At 34.7% G+C, this 17517-nt stretch overlaps 1 protein-coding gene across 4 annotated transcripts in view; it reads left to right on the forward strand.

The window, feature by feature from the left end:
- LRBA (LPS responsive beige-like anchor protein) overlaps positions 1-17517 on the forward strand; it is a 725574-nt gene that overhangs the window by 264129 nt on the left and 443928 nt on the right. For all 4 annotated transcript variants that reach the window (XM_079919265.1, XM_079919266.1, XM_079919268.1 and 1 more), the window contains one exon: positions 10159-10267. In XM_079919265.1, coding sequence (XP_079775391.1) covers positions 10159-10267 — 109 coding nt within the window. The remainder of the gene's footprint in view (positions 1-10158; positions 10268-17517) is intronic.

Here is a 17517-nt window from a genome sequence, read left to right on the forward strand (position 1 = left end):
TGGAAAATGTTACAGAGAGAAACAGCTTTTAGAGTTATTGCAGAGGTAGAATGGACAGTACTTGGTTTATTGAAAGTGAAGAATGATGAGGAAGGAAGAGTCAAATATGACTGGTATTTCTAGCTTCAGTGACTAGGTAAATAGCAGTGATGTTAGCAGTCAGGGTAGAGGAGGAAAGAATGCATGATCTCTGAATAAGGGACTAGTTTCATAAATTATGTTACATTCCACCCTCAAAAGTTCTCTGTATGATAATGGTGTACCATTAAGTAAAATAAATAGCTTTGTATAGTATGACTCCTTTATACATGTGTACATAAATATTTATATACACATATACATATTTACTATATATGCACATGTATACCACAGATACCATGTATGTTTTTATAAGTTTAGAAAAATGTAAGGACAGGAACATAAACTGTTAATGGTTGTGTGGATTATTCTGAAAAATGGATAGCAAAGGGGGTTGTGGCCTTTCCATTGTTGCTTCATTATTTAAATGTTGCATGATTTTTTTTTCCTACATCCTATGTTACCTTTATGCAAAGCACCAAAACAAAACAAAGCAAAACAAGACAGTATGATCTGTCTATCTAGGTATCTGTACATTGTGTCCATCTTGAAAAAAATGGCAGGAAGGGGTGTTTTGGTTCTCTTCAAAATATAACACGTTTTTTCCCCTCTTCATAACTTTTTGTTCATGCTGTTGTCCACAATGACATTTCCTCTTCTTTGTGCTTTTGCCCTTGATTTAAGGCTCATCTTTATGCTCTAGCTCTCTGTTGGTGCTTTTTTTTGTTTTTGTTTTTGATCTTGAGGAGCTCATAGGGATCTTGGCTTCTACTGAATTATGATAGCACACGTATTCTTATGTCCTAATTGTATTTGTATTTCTTATATATAGGTACATAACAAATTCCACAAACGTTGCTGCTTGAAACAACATACATTTTCTATCTTATAATTTCTTTGGGCCAGGCATCTGGGCACAGCTCAACTGGACCCTCAATTGAGAATTTTACAAGTCTGCAATAACGGTATTAGACAAGCTGTGTTCTTCTCTGGAGGTTGGAGTCCTCTTATAAGCTCACATGGTTGTTGGCAGAATTCAGTTCCTTTCACCTTTAGGACCGACGTCTCCATTTTCTTGCTGGCTGTCACTAGGATCTGATCTCAGCTCCTAGAGGCTCTCCTAGCCCCTTGTCACATGGCCCTCTCATGCCATGGCAGCTTACTTTTTCAAGGCTGGTGGGAGAATCTCTTGTCAGCCAAGGTAGAGCCCATATAATGTAACATATCACAGGAGTGTCTATCCCATCATCTTTGCCATATTCTATTTCCTAGAACCAAGTCCAAGATTCTGCTCAGGTTAAACTCGTGGAATGGGGTCATACAAGACCTTGACTCATTGGAGGTCACCTTAGAGTGTATCCACCATAGCACATCTATTCATATTTAAAGCTGGAGAGGACCTCAGAGTGTTCTCTTCCTCTCCAACTAAAATATAAGGAAAGTTCATCTCCAGTGCTTAGCATCTTTATAGCATAGTAGGTATTGAATAGATATTTGACAGTGATTCAAAAGGCAGAGGGAATCGTGCACAAAAATGTTAATAGATCAGAGTAAATACTCAGAAAACTTATTCAGTTATACTGTGTATGAAATGGTTAAGGCTTGATATTTTAGGACATGGTGAAATTGAGAGCATAAATTAAATCTGGAAATATTACGGAGGAGATATTGGCAGTATTTGTTGATTGATTAGGGACCTGGAGGAAGGTGGTAGCGAAGAGGGAGGGACTAGAATAACTTTGAGGTTGCTTGTTTGGGGACTGAGAGGCTGGTGTGCCAGTGACTAATCAATTCAATTAATATTAGAGTGCTGTGAGGCAGTATATTGATGTTAAATTCACGATGTGGTTTTTGGTCTCTAGAGAGTAACTAAAGCACAAACCAATATTTCACATCTACACTATGAAAGCAGTTGCTTTCTCTATCTGTAGAGTCATAGGAAGTTATTCATTAGCAGGTTTTAAAATTGCACTAGGGATTGTTTTTATCTATAATGCCTGAATGTGTACTGTTTACCCTAATGATGTTACCCCAAAATCATAGATAGGACATTGCATTAACTTCTAAAGTTTGGGGTTAATGGAGAGGGTCTGACAGACCTGGAATCAAATTATAAGTAGTGTATATGAACTTAATAGAGATATGGAAAAAGTGGTAGAAGAGCAGGAAGCCTTTTTATTTTCCTTAGGGATTTTCTCTTTTCCTTTCTTTTAATTATTGCTTGTTGTAAAACTTAGAACAATAGGGAAATATGAGGAGGAGGACATATAGCCTAACTTTCTACAGAAGGGGATGGAACGCTTTTTTTTGTAAAGGGCCAGATAGTAAGTATTTTAGACTTTGCAGGCCATATGGTCTCTGTCACTACTACTCAATTTTAGTATTATAATGTGATAACAGCCATAGATAATAGTTATTAAACAGATGGGCATGGCATGGCATGGAATGGGTTTGTTCCAATAAAACATTATTAACAAAAATGGTTGGCAGGCCAGATTGGCTCACATGCCATAATTCTAGTAATTCTGACCTTATTCTCAATGACTGGAAATTTGGTATATTCCCTTTCATATTTTTCCCAAACTCATATTGTACATAATATTCTTCAAAAATTTTTTCCACTTAATAATATATTGTGGAAAAACTTCTGTTGTTAATTCAGAAGAATCTATCTCATTATATGATTGTATATTTTGGTTCTTTCAGTTTTTCACTCTTATTAAGCGTTATAGGGAACTTCCTTGTACACACACACATCTTTCTGCACTTGTGAGAACATATTCATATGGCAAGTTACTAGGAGTGTAACGACTGCTTTGTATCAAAGTCTATGCATACTTAATTTATACATATTTTTAAAATTAATATTTATTGGAGTATCCAGTAGTTGATTTACAATGTTGTGTTAGTTTCAAGTGTACAGCAAAGTGAATCAGTTATACATATACATATATCCACTCTTTTTTAGATTCTTTTCCCATATAGGTCATTACAGGGTATTGAGTAGAGATACTGCTCAATACTCTGCTACACAGTAGGTTCTTATTAGGTATCTATTTTATATATAGTAGTGTGTATATGTCAATCCCAATCTCCCCATTAATCCCTCCCCCCTCCTCTTGGTTTGTTTTCTACATCTGTGTTAATTTATATTTTTGAGAAAAATGTTGCTACAGGGACTTACCTGGTGGCACAGTGGTTAAGGATCCACCTGCCAATGCAGGGGACATGGGTTTGAGCCCTGGTCCGGGAAGATCCCACATGCCTCGGAGCAACTAAGGCCGTGCACCACAACTACTGAGCCTGTGCTCTAGAGCTTGCGAGCCACAACTGCTGAGCCCACGCACCACAACTGCTGAAGCCTGCACACCTAGACCCGTGCTCCACAGCAAGAGAAACCACTGCAATGAGAAGCCTGCACACCGCAACGAAGAGTAGCCCCAGCTCGCTGCAACTAGAGAAAGCCTGTGTGCAGCAACGAAGACCCAGTGCAGCCATAAATGAATAAAGAAATAGATTTATTTATTTGTTTTTAAAAAGTTGCTACAAAGAGATGCAAGAACCCCATGGAATGTCTGTAGACATGCCATTGTTGATGACTGTTGGGTCTAAGTTTTATAGGTGGGCCTTATCTAATTGCAGTTTAGCTACTCTTGCTATTGACATAAAGACCATAATCGTAGCCCTGCCCATTCTATCTCTCCAGTTCCTTTAAAGAAGGGAGTTTAGAAGACTTTTACATAACATATTCCAGAAGACTCCCATTTCTATAAAATGAATCATTCTGTTGGTATTTATGGTAGGTGAATGGTATTATGGAAGCATTTACCAAGAATGGGTCAATCGTTTATATATTCAGGGTATTTTTTTGCAATGTTTAAAAGTGTATAATCATTACTAGCGTTCAGTATGAATAATTATATGGAGAGGTCTGTAGTATCACCAAAGTTAATCACCTGTTAAACTGTTGACTTCTATTACCATAAATTAGTTAAAAAACATTAAAAAAATGTTTTTTGGCTGCGTTGGGTCTTCGTTGCTGCGTGCAGGCAAGCGGGGGCTACTCTTCATTGGGGTGCGCCAGCTCCTCATTGCAGTGGCTTCTCTTGTTGCAGAGCATGGGCTCTAGGTGTGCGGCCTTCAGTAGTTGTGGCATGCAGGCTCTGTAGCTGTGGTACATGGGCTTAGCTGCTCCACGGCATGTGGGATCCTCCTGGACCAGGGCTCAAACCCGCGTCCCCTGCATTTGCAGGTGGATTCCCAACCACTGCGCCCGTCACCAGGGAGGCCCCCCAAAATATTTTTTTATACAAGATGATTCATATGGTATATATTCTTTGGTGTGCCTTTGCTTAACAGTGTTAGTGAAATTAACTTTCTTGTGCATAAAAGTAGTTGTTTCTTTTTAGTGTATTATTATATGAATATTCCACCATTTAGAAAATTCATTTTATTCTTAATGGGCATTTGGGTAGTTGCTAGTGTTTGGCTGTTATAAACAAAGTTGCTGTAAACATTCTGTTAAGTATATTTTGTGATTGTGAGAGTCCTAGTAGTTTCATATCCTTGCCAAATTTTGATACTAGAGTCTTTTTTTTTTTTTTTAATATAGTGATTCTGGTGGGGTGTAGTATATTTTTTATGGTTTTAATTTGTATCTCCCTGATGATTAGTAACCCTGAACACCTCAACACCTTTTCATGAATTTATTTGCCATTTGGAAATCTTTTGTGACGTGCTTATTTGTGTATTTGGTTGTTTTTATTTATTGTGATTATTGCCTTTTCTTTATTTCTAAGATTTTCTTATGTATTTCAGATATAATTTCCTTGTTGACTATAAGTATTCCAAATCTCCCTTACTAAAGTTTGGTTTTTAATTCTCTTAATGTTGGCTTTCATAAGCATAAATCGTTAATTTTATCAATTTTCTTCTTTATGGTATGTGTACTTTATATTTTGTTAAAGAAATCTTTATTTTAACCTAAGTCATGAAGATACTCTCTTATGTAATCTTCTTCTAGAAGTGTTTAGGTCTTGTCTATGATCCAATTAGAATTGATCTGTTTGTATGGTTTGAGATAGTAGTCAAGATTAATTTTGTCCATATGAACGTCAGTTGATTGATGCAGGACCAGTTCTTGAAATACTCCATCTTCCTCTTATTGCAGTAAATATGGAATCTGGTGAAAAATATAATATATATATTTGTATATTAAATATTTATATTAAAATATATTTCCATATTAAATATTTATATATAACATTTATATAATTATTTATATATTAAATATATATATATTTGTTTCTGCATTCTTTTCTGTTTCGTTGGTCTGTTCATCTGTCTTTGCTCCAATACCACATTGTTTTAATTACTGTATCTTTATAATAAATCCTAATATTTGATAGTGTAAGTCCTCTATTAGGATTATGATTATTATTCCTCCTCTTTTCCCTTCTTCAAGAGTGTCTCAGATATTCTTTGTTCTTTACATTTTCCTATAACTTGTAGAATAAAGTTGCCAAATTACACAGAAAGACCTGCTAAGATTGGGATTGGGATTCATTATGATGCCAAAAACTTGGCCTCTGTGCACTGGAATCAAATCGAATCTCAGTGACAGAATTTTGGGTGAAGTAGAAAAGAATAGCTTTATTGCTTTGCCAGGCAAAGGGGGACACAGTGGGCTCCTGCCCTCGAAAACTGTGTGTCCCAATCTGGGCAGGGTCACTGATAAGATCAGGGTGTGCGCAGGCCCCTTTAATCTGGTCTCTGGTAATTTCTTGATGAGCTTCTCTGGTTTCTTTAATCTGGCCACTGGTGCTCTTCTCTGGAATGAAGAATGCCGACATCTTCCCTTTGTTGGGGGTTTTAGTTCTATAAAGAGCACAAAAGATATTGTTCTGTATATCACTTGAGGCAGAATCAGGACCCTGCCCCAAAGCTGCACTCTTGTTTTTCGGCAGCTCCTCCCTCGTATCTGCATCCTCTCCCTTCCCTGATTAGCAACTGCTTGAATCTCCCCTTTAGAACTTAGGGAAGGCCATGGAGGCTGGAGTGTGTTCTCTACAAACAAGGAATGGGGACACAGGAAGGCTTCTGTACCCAGGAGCGCCAAAGGGTCCTGCTTGGTTTCACTATGAAACTTTACTATATCTGTTGGAAGATTTTTAATCACAGTTTCAATTTCATTACTTGTGATTGGTCTGTTCATATTTTCTGTTTCTTCCTGGTTCAGTGTTGGAAGGTTATACCTTTCTAAGAATTTGTCCATTTCTTCTAGGTTGTCCATTTTATTGGTATATAGTTGCTTGTAATAGTCTCTTATGATGCTTTGTATTTCTACGGTGTCTGTTGTAACTTCTTTTTTTCCATTTCTAATTTTATTGATTTGAGTCCTCCACTTTTTTTTTTTTTTTTTTTTGCGGTACGCGGGCCTCTCACTGTTGTGGCCTCTCCCGTTGCGGAGCACAGGCTCCGGACGCACAGGCCCAGCGGCCATGGCTCACGGGCCCAGCCGCTCCACGGCATGTGGGATCTTCCTGGACCGGGGCACGAACCCGTGTCCCCTGCATCAGCAGGCGGACTCTCAACCACTGCACTACCAGGGAAGCCCCTCGCCACTCTTTTTCTTGATGAATCTGGCTAAAGGTTTATCAATTTTGTTTATCTTCTCAAAGAACTGGCTTTTAGTTTTATTGATCTTTGCTGTTGTTTTTTTTTGTTTGTTTCTATTTCATTTATTTCTGCTCTGATCTTTATGATTTCTTTCCTTCTACTAACTTTGGGTTTTGTTTGTTCTTTCTCTAGTTCCTTTAGGTGTAAGGTTAGATTGTTTATCTGAGATTTGTGTTGTTTCTTGAGGTAAGATTGTATTGCTATAAATTTCCCTCTTAGAACTGCTTTTACTGCATCCCATAGGTTTTGGGTCATTGTATTCTCATTGTCATTCGGTTCTAGGTATTTTTTGATTTCCTGTTTGATTTCTTCAGTGATCTCTTGGTTATTTAGTGGCGTATTGTTTAGCCTCCATGTGTTTGTGTTTTTTACGGTTTTTTCTCTGTAATTTATTTCTAGTCTCCTAGTGTTGTGGTCAGAAAAGATGCTTGATATGATTTTAATTTTCTTAAATTTACCAAAACTTGATTTGTGACCCAAGATGTGATCTATTCTGCAGAATGTTCCGTGTACACTTGACAAGAAAATATAATCTGCTGTTTTCAGGTGGAATGTCCTATAAATATTAATTAAAACTATCTGGTCTATTGTGTCATTTAAAGCTTGTGTTTCCTTATTTTCTGTTTGCATGATCTGTCCATTGGTGTAAGTGAGGTGTTAAAGTCCCCCACTATTATAATATTACTGTTGATTTCCTCTTTTATAGCTGTTAGCAGTTGCCTTATGTATTGAGGTGCTTCTCTGTTTGGTGCATATATATTTATAATTGTTGTATCTTCTTCTTGGATTGATCCCTTGATCATTATGTAGTGTCCTTCCTTGTCTCTTGTAACATTCGTTATCTTAAAGTCTATTTTATCTGATACGAGTATTGCTACTCCAGCTTTCTTTTGATTTCCATTAGCATGGCATATCTTTTTCTATCCCCTCACTTTCAGTCTGTGTCTGTCTCTAGGTCTGAACTGTGTCTCTTGTAGACAGCATACAGGTGGGTCTTGTTTTTGTATCCATTCAGCGAGCTTGTGCCTTTTGGTTGGAGCATTTAATCCAGTCACATTTAAGGAATTATATGTATGTTCCTGTTACCATTTTCTTAACTGTTTTGGGTTTATTTTTGTAGGTCCTTTTTTTCTCTTGTGTTTCCCACTTAGAGAAGTTCCTTTAACATTTGTTGTAGAGCTGGTTTCATGGTTCTGAATTCTCTTAGCTTTTGCTTGTCTGTAAAGCTTTTGATTTCTCCATCAAATCTGAATGAGATCCTTGCTGGGTAGAGTATTCTTGGTTGTAGGTTCTTCCCTTTCATCACTTTAAATATATCACACCACTCCCTTCTGGCTTGCAGAGTTTCTGCTGAGAAATTAGCTGTTAACCTTATGGGAGTTCCCTTGTATGTTATTTTTCCCTTGTTGCTTTCAATAATTTTTCTTTGTCTTTAATTTTTGCCCATTTGATTACTGTGTGTCTCGGCATGTTTCTCCTTGGGTTTATCCTGCCTTGGACTTTCTGCACTTCCTGGACTTGGGTGGCTATTTCCTTTCCCATGTTAGGGAAGTTTTCGACTATAATCTCTTCATATATTTTCTCGGGTCCGTTCTCTCTCTCTTCTCATTCTGGGACCCTAAAATGCGAATGTTGGTGCATTTACTGTTGTCCCAGAGGTCTCTTAGGCTGTCTTCATTTCTTTTCATTCTTTTTTCGTTATTCTGTTCCACAGCAGTGATTTACAGCATTCTGTCTTCCAGGTCACTTATCCATTCTCCTGCCTCAGTGATTCTGTTATTGATTTCTTCTAGTATATTTTTCATTTAGTTTATTGTATTGTTCATCTCTGTTTGTTTGTTCTTTAATTCTTCTAGGTCTTTGTTAAACATTTCTTGCATCTTCTTGATCTTTGCCTCCATTCTTTTTCCGAGGTCCTGGATCATCTTCACTATCATTCTGAATTCTTTTTCTGGAAGGTTGCCTATCTCCACTTCATTTAGTTGTTTTCTGGGGTTTTATATTGTTCCTTCATCTGGACATGGTCCTCTGCCTTTTCATTTTGTGCATCTTTCTGTGATTGTGGTTTTTGTTCCACAGGCTGCAGGATTGTAGCTCTTCTTGCCTCTGCTGTCTGCCCTTTGATGGATGAGGCTATTGAAACTTTACTATCTTGATTTTCTGTGAGTTGGCTTCTGTTTGGTTTTCATTCACTTGGTGTTGTCTCTTATTTTACCTGTTCACTGTTGATTTTTTAAAAAATATTTTATTGGAGTATAGTTGATTTACAATGTTGTGTTAGTTCCTGCTGTACAGCAAAGTGAATCAGTTATACATATACATATAGCCACTCTTTTTTAGATTCTTTTCCCATATAGGTCATTACAGAGTATTGAGTAGAGTTCCCTGTGCTATACATTAGATACTTATTAGTTATTCATTTTATTATATAGCAGCATGTGTATGTCACATTCATTTGTGATTAAATGTTGGACATTGTATTTAATAATGCAGGAAATTGTATTTAACAGTCTCTACATGATGGTATCTTCCTGTAGAGAGGATTTCCTTTTGAGTTTTGATTAACAGTTAAATTAGGTGCCAATTATGTTAATTTAAGACTGAGCTGATTCAAAGGTGGAATTTTTAAAATCTTTGTGAGAGTTGCCTTATTTACAGTTTGCCTACTCCTATCTTGCAGCCCTTCTAGGTCTTCTTAAAGCCCAGGGTTTTACAATGAGTCTACAGCACTGTTCTTTATGTTTTTTTTTTTTCTTCTCACCATATGAGATTCTGAAAATTTTGTTTAGTTATTTGGCTGCCAGTTAATCTACGTGCAAATTCCATAACGTTGTTTGAGGGTCTGTTTTCATGTTTTTGAGAACTGTTGTCTGTTTCCTGGGGTATAGTTGGACTCCTTTTGTAAGCCTTGGTAAACTACTAGGATTCCTCTACCTTGACAGGTTATAAAATTCAGTTTTTGTCTCTCAGCTCTATAAGACTTATAACAGCTCTGTTTAGCTTCTCTATTCCCGCCTGTGAGTAGCAAATGCGTCAATGGGAAAGGTCATGCTGAACATCTTCTCTAGGATCCTGGCTGTTTAAATCTTGGCTACCTTGGAAACGCTCCAATACCTTAAAAAAGATTAAAAGATAAATTTAATCTAGCATTTTCAGTTGCTTTTCTTGGATAGTTAGTTTGATAAAAGCGAATCTGCTGTTGCCAGAAGGATAACTTTTTGCTGTTGTGTTCTTCAATTATTTAGTGTAAAATAACGGTCCTTCATTTGGTATGATGTCAGAAAAGGGGAGTAAATGTTCTTTGCTCTCCCAAGTAATAAAATACACCACCTTTGAGCAATGAATAATCATATATGTCGTGTGTATACATATATTTATTTGATGATGTTTATCTCTTTATAGGTTGCTTAGCCAAACCATGAAGGATCATCTAGTAAGAGTAGCGAATGAAGCTGAATTTATCCTGAGCAGGCAGCGAGCAGAGGATGTTCACAGACATGCGGAATTTGAGGTAGGTTAAACCTAGGAGTGGTGTGAGGAAGGTACCATTTTAAAATGTTAGTCATGGGAAACTGTAGGTAAAATGGCAGCATGGTCTTAGCAAACATGTATTATCAAAAAATTAAAAATAAATTTGTGAGAGAATCATGGGGATTCTAGGCAGATAGTGCAAGACTCTGTAGCTTTGGCTTTGATAGTTTTCCAATAAAGTAAATAGTGAAGGATTTTTGCCCTCTCTAGGCATGACAGAACAATTAACTGGAAATGAAAACCCCTATGGTAGATGAGATCCTTTAGGTTTCTAGAGAGAAGCTGAACAAGCGGCATGAAGTTTCTTTAACCTTGAGGTGGTAGCCGAGGAAATGAGGGAGAATACAGCTTTCTTCTTGGATCCTCACAGGGGCGACCAAGTGAAAGACCCATCCTGGGCCAGTGCTTGTCTCAGCAGTTGCTTCTGAACATGTGTAACAAACGTGAATTCATAGAGGAAATTAATGGTGTTATAGCTGTATAAGTTACAAAAATTCACACTTAAGGTGAACTAGAAGCATTTGACAGGAACTTTTGTTAAAAATTTGGAAAAAAAAATTAAAAAGCACCATCTGGGTTCTTTCTAATATATTAAGAGTGGATAATTCACATGTTGCTGATATTTCTCTGGTACATTAAAAATGATGATCACCTCTCCCAGTTCATTTTATACACCCTTCATAGTATGAAAAAAGATACTGGAAAAATAAAACTGTAGAAGACAAATTTCAGTTAACAATATAGGCACAAAATTCTAACTAAAACTTTAACCAACATAATCCAACAATGTAATGAAAGAACTATACAATTGACTCTTGAACAACAGAGGTTTGAACTGAGGGGTCCACTTATCAGCCAGTATTTTTAATTTTTTAATTTTTATTTTTTTTACGGTACGGGGGCCTCTCACTGTTGTGGCCTCTCCCGTTGCGGAGCACAGGCTCCGGACGCGCAGGCTTAGCGGCTGTGGCTCACAGGCCCAGCCGCTCCGCGGCATGTGGGATCTTCCCGGACCGGGGCACAAACCCGCGTCCCCTGCATCGGCAGGCAGACTCTCAACACTGCGCCACCAGGGAAGCCCATCAGCCAGTATTTTTTGATAGTAAATACTAGAGTACCACAGAGTCTGCGGTTGGTCGAAATTACAGATGTGGAGGAACCTTGTATATGGAAGGCTGACTATAAATTATATGTGTATTAACCTCCATGTTTTTCAAGGGTTAGCTGTATAGTGTAGACTGCTTATAATTTATTTATGGATGCTAAAGATGATTTGATATTAAGATATCTACCTATAAAATAAATTATATCACCAAATTAAAAATAGGAAAATCATGCGAATATATCAATAAATGTAGAAAAATGCATAGTACAAATTTTAGTATCCAGCTCTAATGAAACTGAGAAAAAATCATGTATATCAGAAAACAATCTAAATATGATAATGACTATTTACTATTATTTAAAATGTTTCAAGCCGTTTCTATTAAAATCAGGAAAAAAGAGTGATTGATATCTTCTATTAACATTAACGAAGTTTTTTAATGTTTTTGCAAGATATTGTTAATATAATTGGTAGATAAAGAAGATGTAATATTACTTTCAGATTGCTCATGCTATGATCTAGGAAAATCTAAGAGATTCTTGAATATTTTTCTACAAGAATTAATGGGGACTTTAGTAAGATTATTGGATATAAGATAAATATGCAGACAAATTAATAGATTATCTTTTGAGTAGCAAGCAGTAGCCAGCTAAGAATGGAAATCAGAAATGTATACAGTTAGGACAAAAGTACTATTTTGGGTTGAATTCTCTAAGAAATGTACAGACACTGTAACAAAAGTATAAAATCTCATTAATACAATACGCAATATAAACTGCTGGAGAATCATTCCATGCTGGGTAGTGTAACTTGCTCTGTGTGTGTAAGAGAGAGAGACAGAAACAGAGACATAGAATTCTTCTTTTATTTTGAAATAATTTGAGACTTATAGGAGAGTAATGAGTAGTACAAGAACTACTCTTCAACACTCTCCTAGATTCTGTAGTTGTTAAAAGTTTAACACATTTGCTTCTCTCCTGTTTTTCTTTGTTTTTCTGAATTTGAGAATAAGTTGAAGCCATGATACCCTTTTACCCCTAATTACTTAAGTGAGAATTTCCTGTGCCCATTCTCTGTTTTAATCTTGTACAGTTATCAAATCAGAAAATTTTCACTGGTGCAATGCTGTTATTTAAATATAGACCTTTTTCATATTTTTCCAAATGTCTTCATAATGTTCTTTATAGTCAAAAAGAGAAAATATTACTGCCCCAAAAGATGTCAGTTTTTCTCAAATTAATATGTAAATTCAATACAGTAAAATTAGCATATCATTCCATTAGAATAACAGTGGAGTATTTGAAATTTAAATATACCTTTAAAAATATCTAAATATCAAAATCTTCCACAAAATATATTTGGATCTGCAAATATCCAGTTAATGCGGGAAAAGAAATGCATTAGTGTAGCCCTAAGATTTATGAAATAAAAATATTGAGGATGTACTTGATTTCCCAGATAAACAATACTAATTAAAACAATACTATAAAGACAATATATATAAAAAATCTTCCAGATAGAGTAAGGATATAGGATGAAAGATGACATAGTAAGTATTTTAGAAACAGATTTCGAAAACTGTAAAAGTGGCACTGAGGCATATGGGAGAATTTTGAAACCAAGACAGGCCACTTAGAAAGTATAAAAAGTAAGCGTCTGTTACTACATATAATATTAAGCTGAGGAAACATACCATCAACAACATGGAAAGACATAATGGAACATGGAAAGACTGATAAATTAATATGTTTACTATATTAATAATTCTCATGAAATAAGTGAAAAATTGACCCAACAGGCAAATATTCAGAGGACAAGAATAGGGATTTCACAGAAGAATATAAGTTACCAGTAGCATTTAGAATGGTACTCAAATGATTGAATATTTACACAAATATTTAGGGAAATGTAAATTAGAGAAATTATGATATAACTTCTCTGTTCTCAGGTTGAGAGAAGGAAAGAATGATAGCTAGTACTGTTGAAGGAGATAGGGGAGATGAGATGGGCAATGGTGTTGTCTTATATTTTTAGTGGAAATGTACATTTTTGTGTTATGGGAAGGCAATATGTTCATATGTATTTTAATAATAATTATATAGGCATGTGCACACACACCCATTTACTCAATAACCCTATTCTGTGAATATATCTTTAAGAAAAAGTAATAGTATATAAGCATAGATATGTAAACCTGCTTTGTATGTAAATTTAATAAAATAAAAACAACAATGGAAAAACAAGAAAATGTTTCTTTAACAAAAGAACCATCATTTTCTCAATGAACAGGATGTTAATAAATTATCAAAAAATGAAGAGCTTGATTTTTTTTAATAAGAGCTTTATTCATATCTTTGTTTTTTAAATTGCATACTTTAATCCACAACCTGCTATGAAAGTTGAAGGTATTAGTCCTCTCATAATTCTTTTTCATTTTTGTCTCTTCAACTTCTAATTTTTAAAGTTATATTTTATTTTTCATATTGTCTAAATATGTAACACTCATTTATTTTAACCACAATTCTGATAGTACTTGAGTGTTTGTAATATATTTAAGTGAATTCATTACTCCATCCCCTCTTTTATTAGTCATAATAATTTCTTAATTTCCCCCAGGTTCTTTCTTTGGACTCAATTCTTTTTTTTTTTTTTTCCCAGAAAGAAAAGTAGGAGAAACATTTATTTTACCATTTATTATGCTCTGTTTAAATTTGACTGAAAAAAATAGACATATAGAAATGTGCACATATCAGTAGTGTGCAGTTCAATGAATTTTCACAAACTGACCACACCTGGGTAATCAGTCCCCAGATTAAGAAATAAAATATTACCAGCAATTTAGAGCCCCCTTCTAGTCTATAACCTTTTAAGGACCACTACTATCCTGTCTTCCAACACCATAAATGAATTTGTATTTTATATAAATGTAATAATACAATATATATTCTTTTGTGCCATCATTTTTTCACTCAGCATTGAGTTTTATGTTATTATGTTACGCTATTAGATTGTTCCCTCTTATTCCTATAGTATTCCACTGTGTGAATATTGACTCAATTCTTAATTGGCTAGGTTTCATCTCCTCCCCTTCCCCCAACAAAGGGTTCATGTGTGCTGTAAATTAAAAATTCTTTCATGTTTAAGAATATTTGCCAGCTGTCATTATATCTGAATGACATCCTGATGGATTGAATATTCTTGGCTAACCCTTGCTTTCCTTTAGAACTTTATAGACATTGCTTCATTGTATTTTGGCTTTGAACATTGCTTTCAGAGAAGATTGAGGCCAGCCTGATATTTTCCCTTAGTTGATAATTTGTTTGTTTTCTGTCTGAGATTTATTTGTCCATGGAGTTGATTTCTTAACAGGAATATGACTTAATATTGAGCATTATTTATCAAAAGTTCCTGGAACATAGTTTTTTTGTTATAATCTGCAAATTCAGATTTTTCCTTCAGTTCTTAGTAATTTCTATAAATTAAAATGTGAACTATCTTTTGCATTTTATTTTCTTTTTCTTAGTGACACATAAATCTATGTTAGATATGTCTGTCTTTCATATCTATTAGTTATTTCTTAATTGCTTTACTTTCTTTGATCTCCAGTCATGAGTAAAGTTTTTAATGTTTTATTTTCTCTGTCTGTGGTTTGCCTATAATGATTGTTTTGTTCTTCATTTTGTTTATTTAGATCTTCAGCCTCTCTACCTTTTTCTCTTATCTTGACTTTTATTTTTTTTGTGTTTTTTTGAGTTATAGTTTTATGTTGTTTTTTAGAAGAAAATAATCATGAGGAATTTCATTTTTTTGTTATATATTCTTTGTCTTTTGTATAGAATCTTCCAGTTTTATTTAAATATTTTATTTGTTTTTTATTTATTCATTGATTGGCAATTTATGTTTGCATAACTACTGTTTGGCTTAGACAGACGGAATATCTTGGTGACTCCCTTCTCACTGTCTCTAAAGGTAAAGCTAATTTTTTCTGTCACTGAGCTACACTTTGATGTTTGAAATTTGATTTTTGCCCAGTTTTGTTTGCCTATCATGAAAAGAGGGAGAGAGATCTTTGACCTAGGTGAGGAGGCCTTCGTAGCACACCTAAGTCTTGCTTTCTTTTTACAAGATTTCGTTAAGTATTTTCTACCAAGTTCATTCCATCTTATTAGAAACTATGGATAATTCTCATCAGGGAAAAATGTGCTTAGGCTGTGAATCATTATCTGTCATTTCAGAGAGTACTCTGGAGGCTACTGCCCTGGGAAGTCAGCCCTATTTTTCACTTCCTTGTTTCACCAATTTTTGCACTGTAGATTTTTCTAGCATCTTCAATAAGAGGAAACAAGAGAGAACAGTAGTTATTTGGTTTGTGTCTCTCCATATATGAAGGCATTAAGAAAAATTACCAGAATGTTTTTAGGTTACCAACATTGCTTCGGGGACATGGTTAGGAACTGAGCTTACTGCAACCTTAGTTCTAATACCAGTATGTTTAATTTCCCCAAGGTAACCAGTTTTTTAATGTTTGGTAGTTTATGTTATGTTTCTTTTATTTTAGTTATTTTTGTTAGGGTTTTATTGGTTGTTCAATATTTTTGTTTTTGCTAATTTGTTTAGGATTTGAAGGAAGAAAAAACTTTTAAATTGCCATTTCAGCCTAATATCCTAATCTGGAACGTATTCCTTACTGTCCTTTCTAATTGGTTATGGAGAAGTTCCTTTGTAACTCTGGGTTGAGATTGCAGTTCATTCTTTTAAGTTTTAGTGATCATGGTGCTGGTGATATATGTGTTCTTATATGAATGAATTGAGAGAATGAGGAAGGAGAAAACATGTGGAATTGAAAAGAGGAAAAATACTTCTAAAACAGTGTGCAATACAAGAAATTAAATTGATCTGACCCAAATGGTACATACATTTGCAATTTAGATAAGGGATAATAGTGACAATTGTAGCTTATATTTCATGAGTCCTTATGTTGGCTCAGAAACTGTCATGGGTGCTTTATAAGTTTTAACTAATTTAATTCTTACAATAAACCTCTGAAGTAGTACTGTTATTGTCTCTCATTTTATAAATGAGAAAACGGCATAAAGAGGAAATAACCCAGAATTAACAACTGGAATCCAGATCTAGGCAGTTTATCTCTTAATCACTAATCTGTGTATTTGTTTCACATTTTATTAGATTTCCATAGAATGTGTGAATAGGATTTAATCCTGGCATATACAACAGCTGTATTCTAAGCTAATTTAATTTTACACTTTCTACTATAGTTTTTCATTTTAATCTTTATAATCTTGCTATGAGATTTATAATATTTATAGTAATATTCTAAAGCATGATTATAAAATATCTAAATAGAAACAAATATTTACGAACTGATTTTATTGTTACTTGAATTTTTAGTGGAGAAAATGTATTTGTTTCACATGAGAGTCAATTTTAAGAGAGCAAACATATTTTTAATATTTTCATAGAAATAGAATTCCATTTATTTATACCACAGAACCCCAATTGATTGAGGCATGTTCATGTTTAATATATTTCTAACTACATTGGTCTTAAATCTTAAATAATACTCTACAAGATGAAACATATTTTTTCCTAGACAGCTTATATTCTAAAGGTTATCTATATTCAGCCTTGAATTCATGTTGTGCATTCTTAAATAATATATTTGAACTTTTGCTACTGCTAGTTACTTCCTCCTGCAAAAAAGAGATGTCATGTATTTAATATACCATTTGTGGTTGTAAAGTAGCTGACTTGTTTCATTTATTATCAAGGGATTGATGACAGTGTAGATCTGAAATGCACATCTCTTTAGTTCATTACATGATTATCACTGGAGTGGGATATCCTTGACATCTTCTGCTTTTGATTTATGTAGATGGTCCTTGAATGTCATGACATCATTGATTGGGTGCACATCTTAACTTTATTATTTAATCCTACAGCTGTAAACAGAATGTTTATTAAAAAACTATGTTGTGCAAAACACTATATCCTGTCTTGTAAGTGTAGTGTACGTGTGGGTGTACACAACTCATGACAATCTTTTGTTAAAAAGTTGTCTATCAAAGTTTAGTTTATTTAAACTGATGTGTTATATCTGTAAAACG

The sequence above is a fragment of the Stenella coeruleoalba genome (assembly GCF_951394435.1).
Source record: "Stenella coeruleoalba genome assembly, chromosome: 4".
NCBI lineage: Eukaryota > Metazoa > Chordata > Mammalia > Artiodactyla > Delphinidae > Stenella > Stenella coeruleoalba.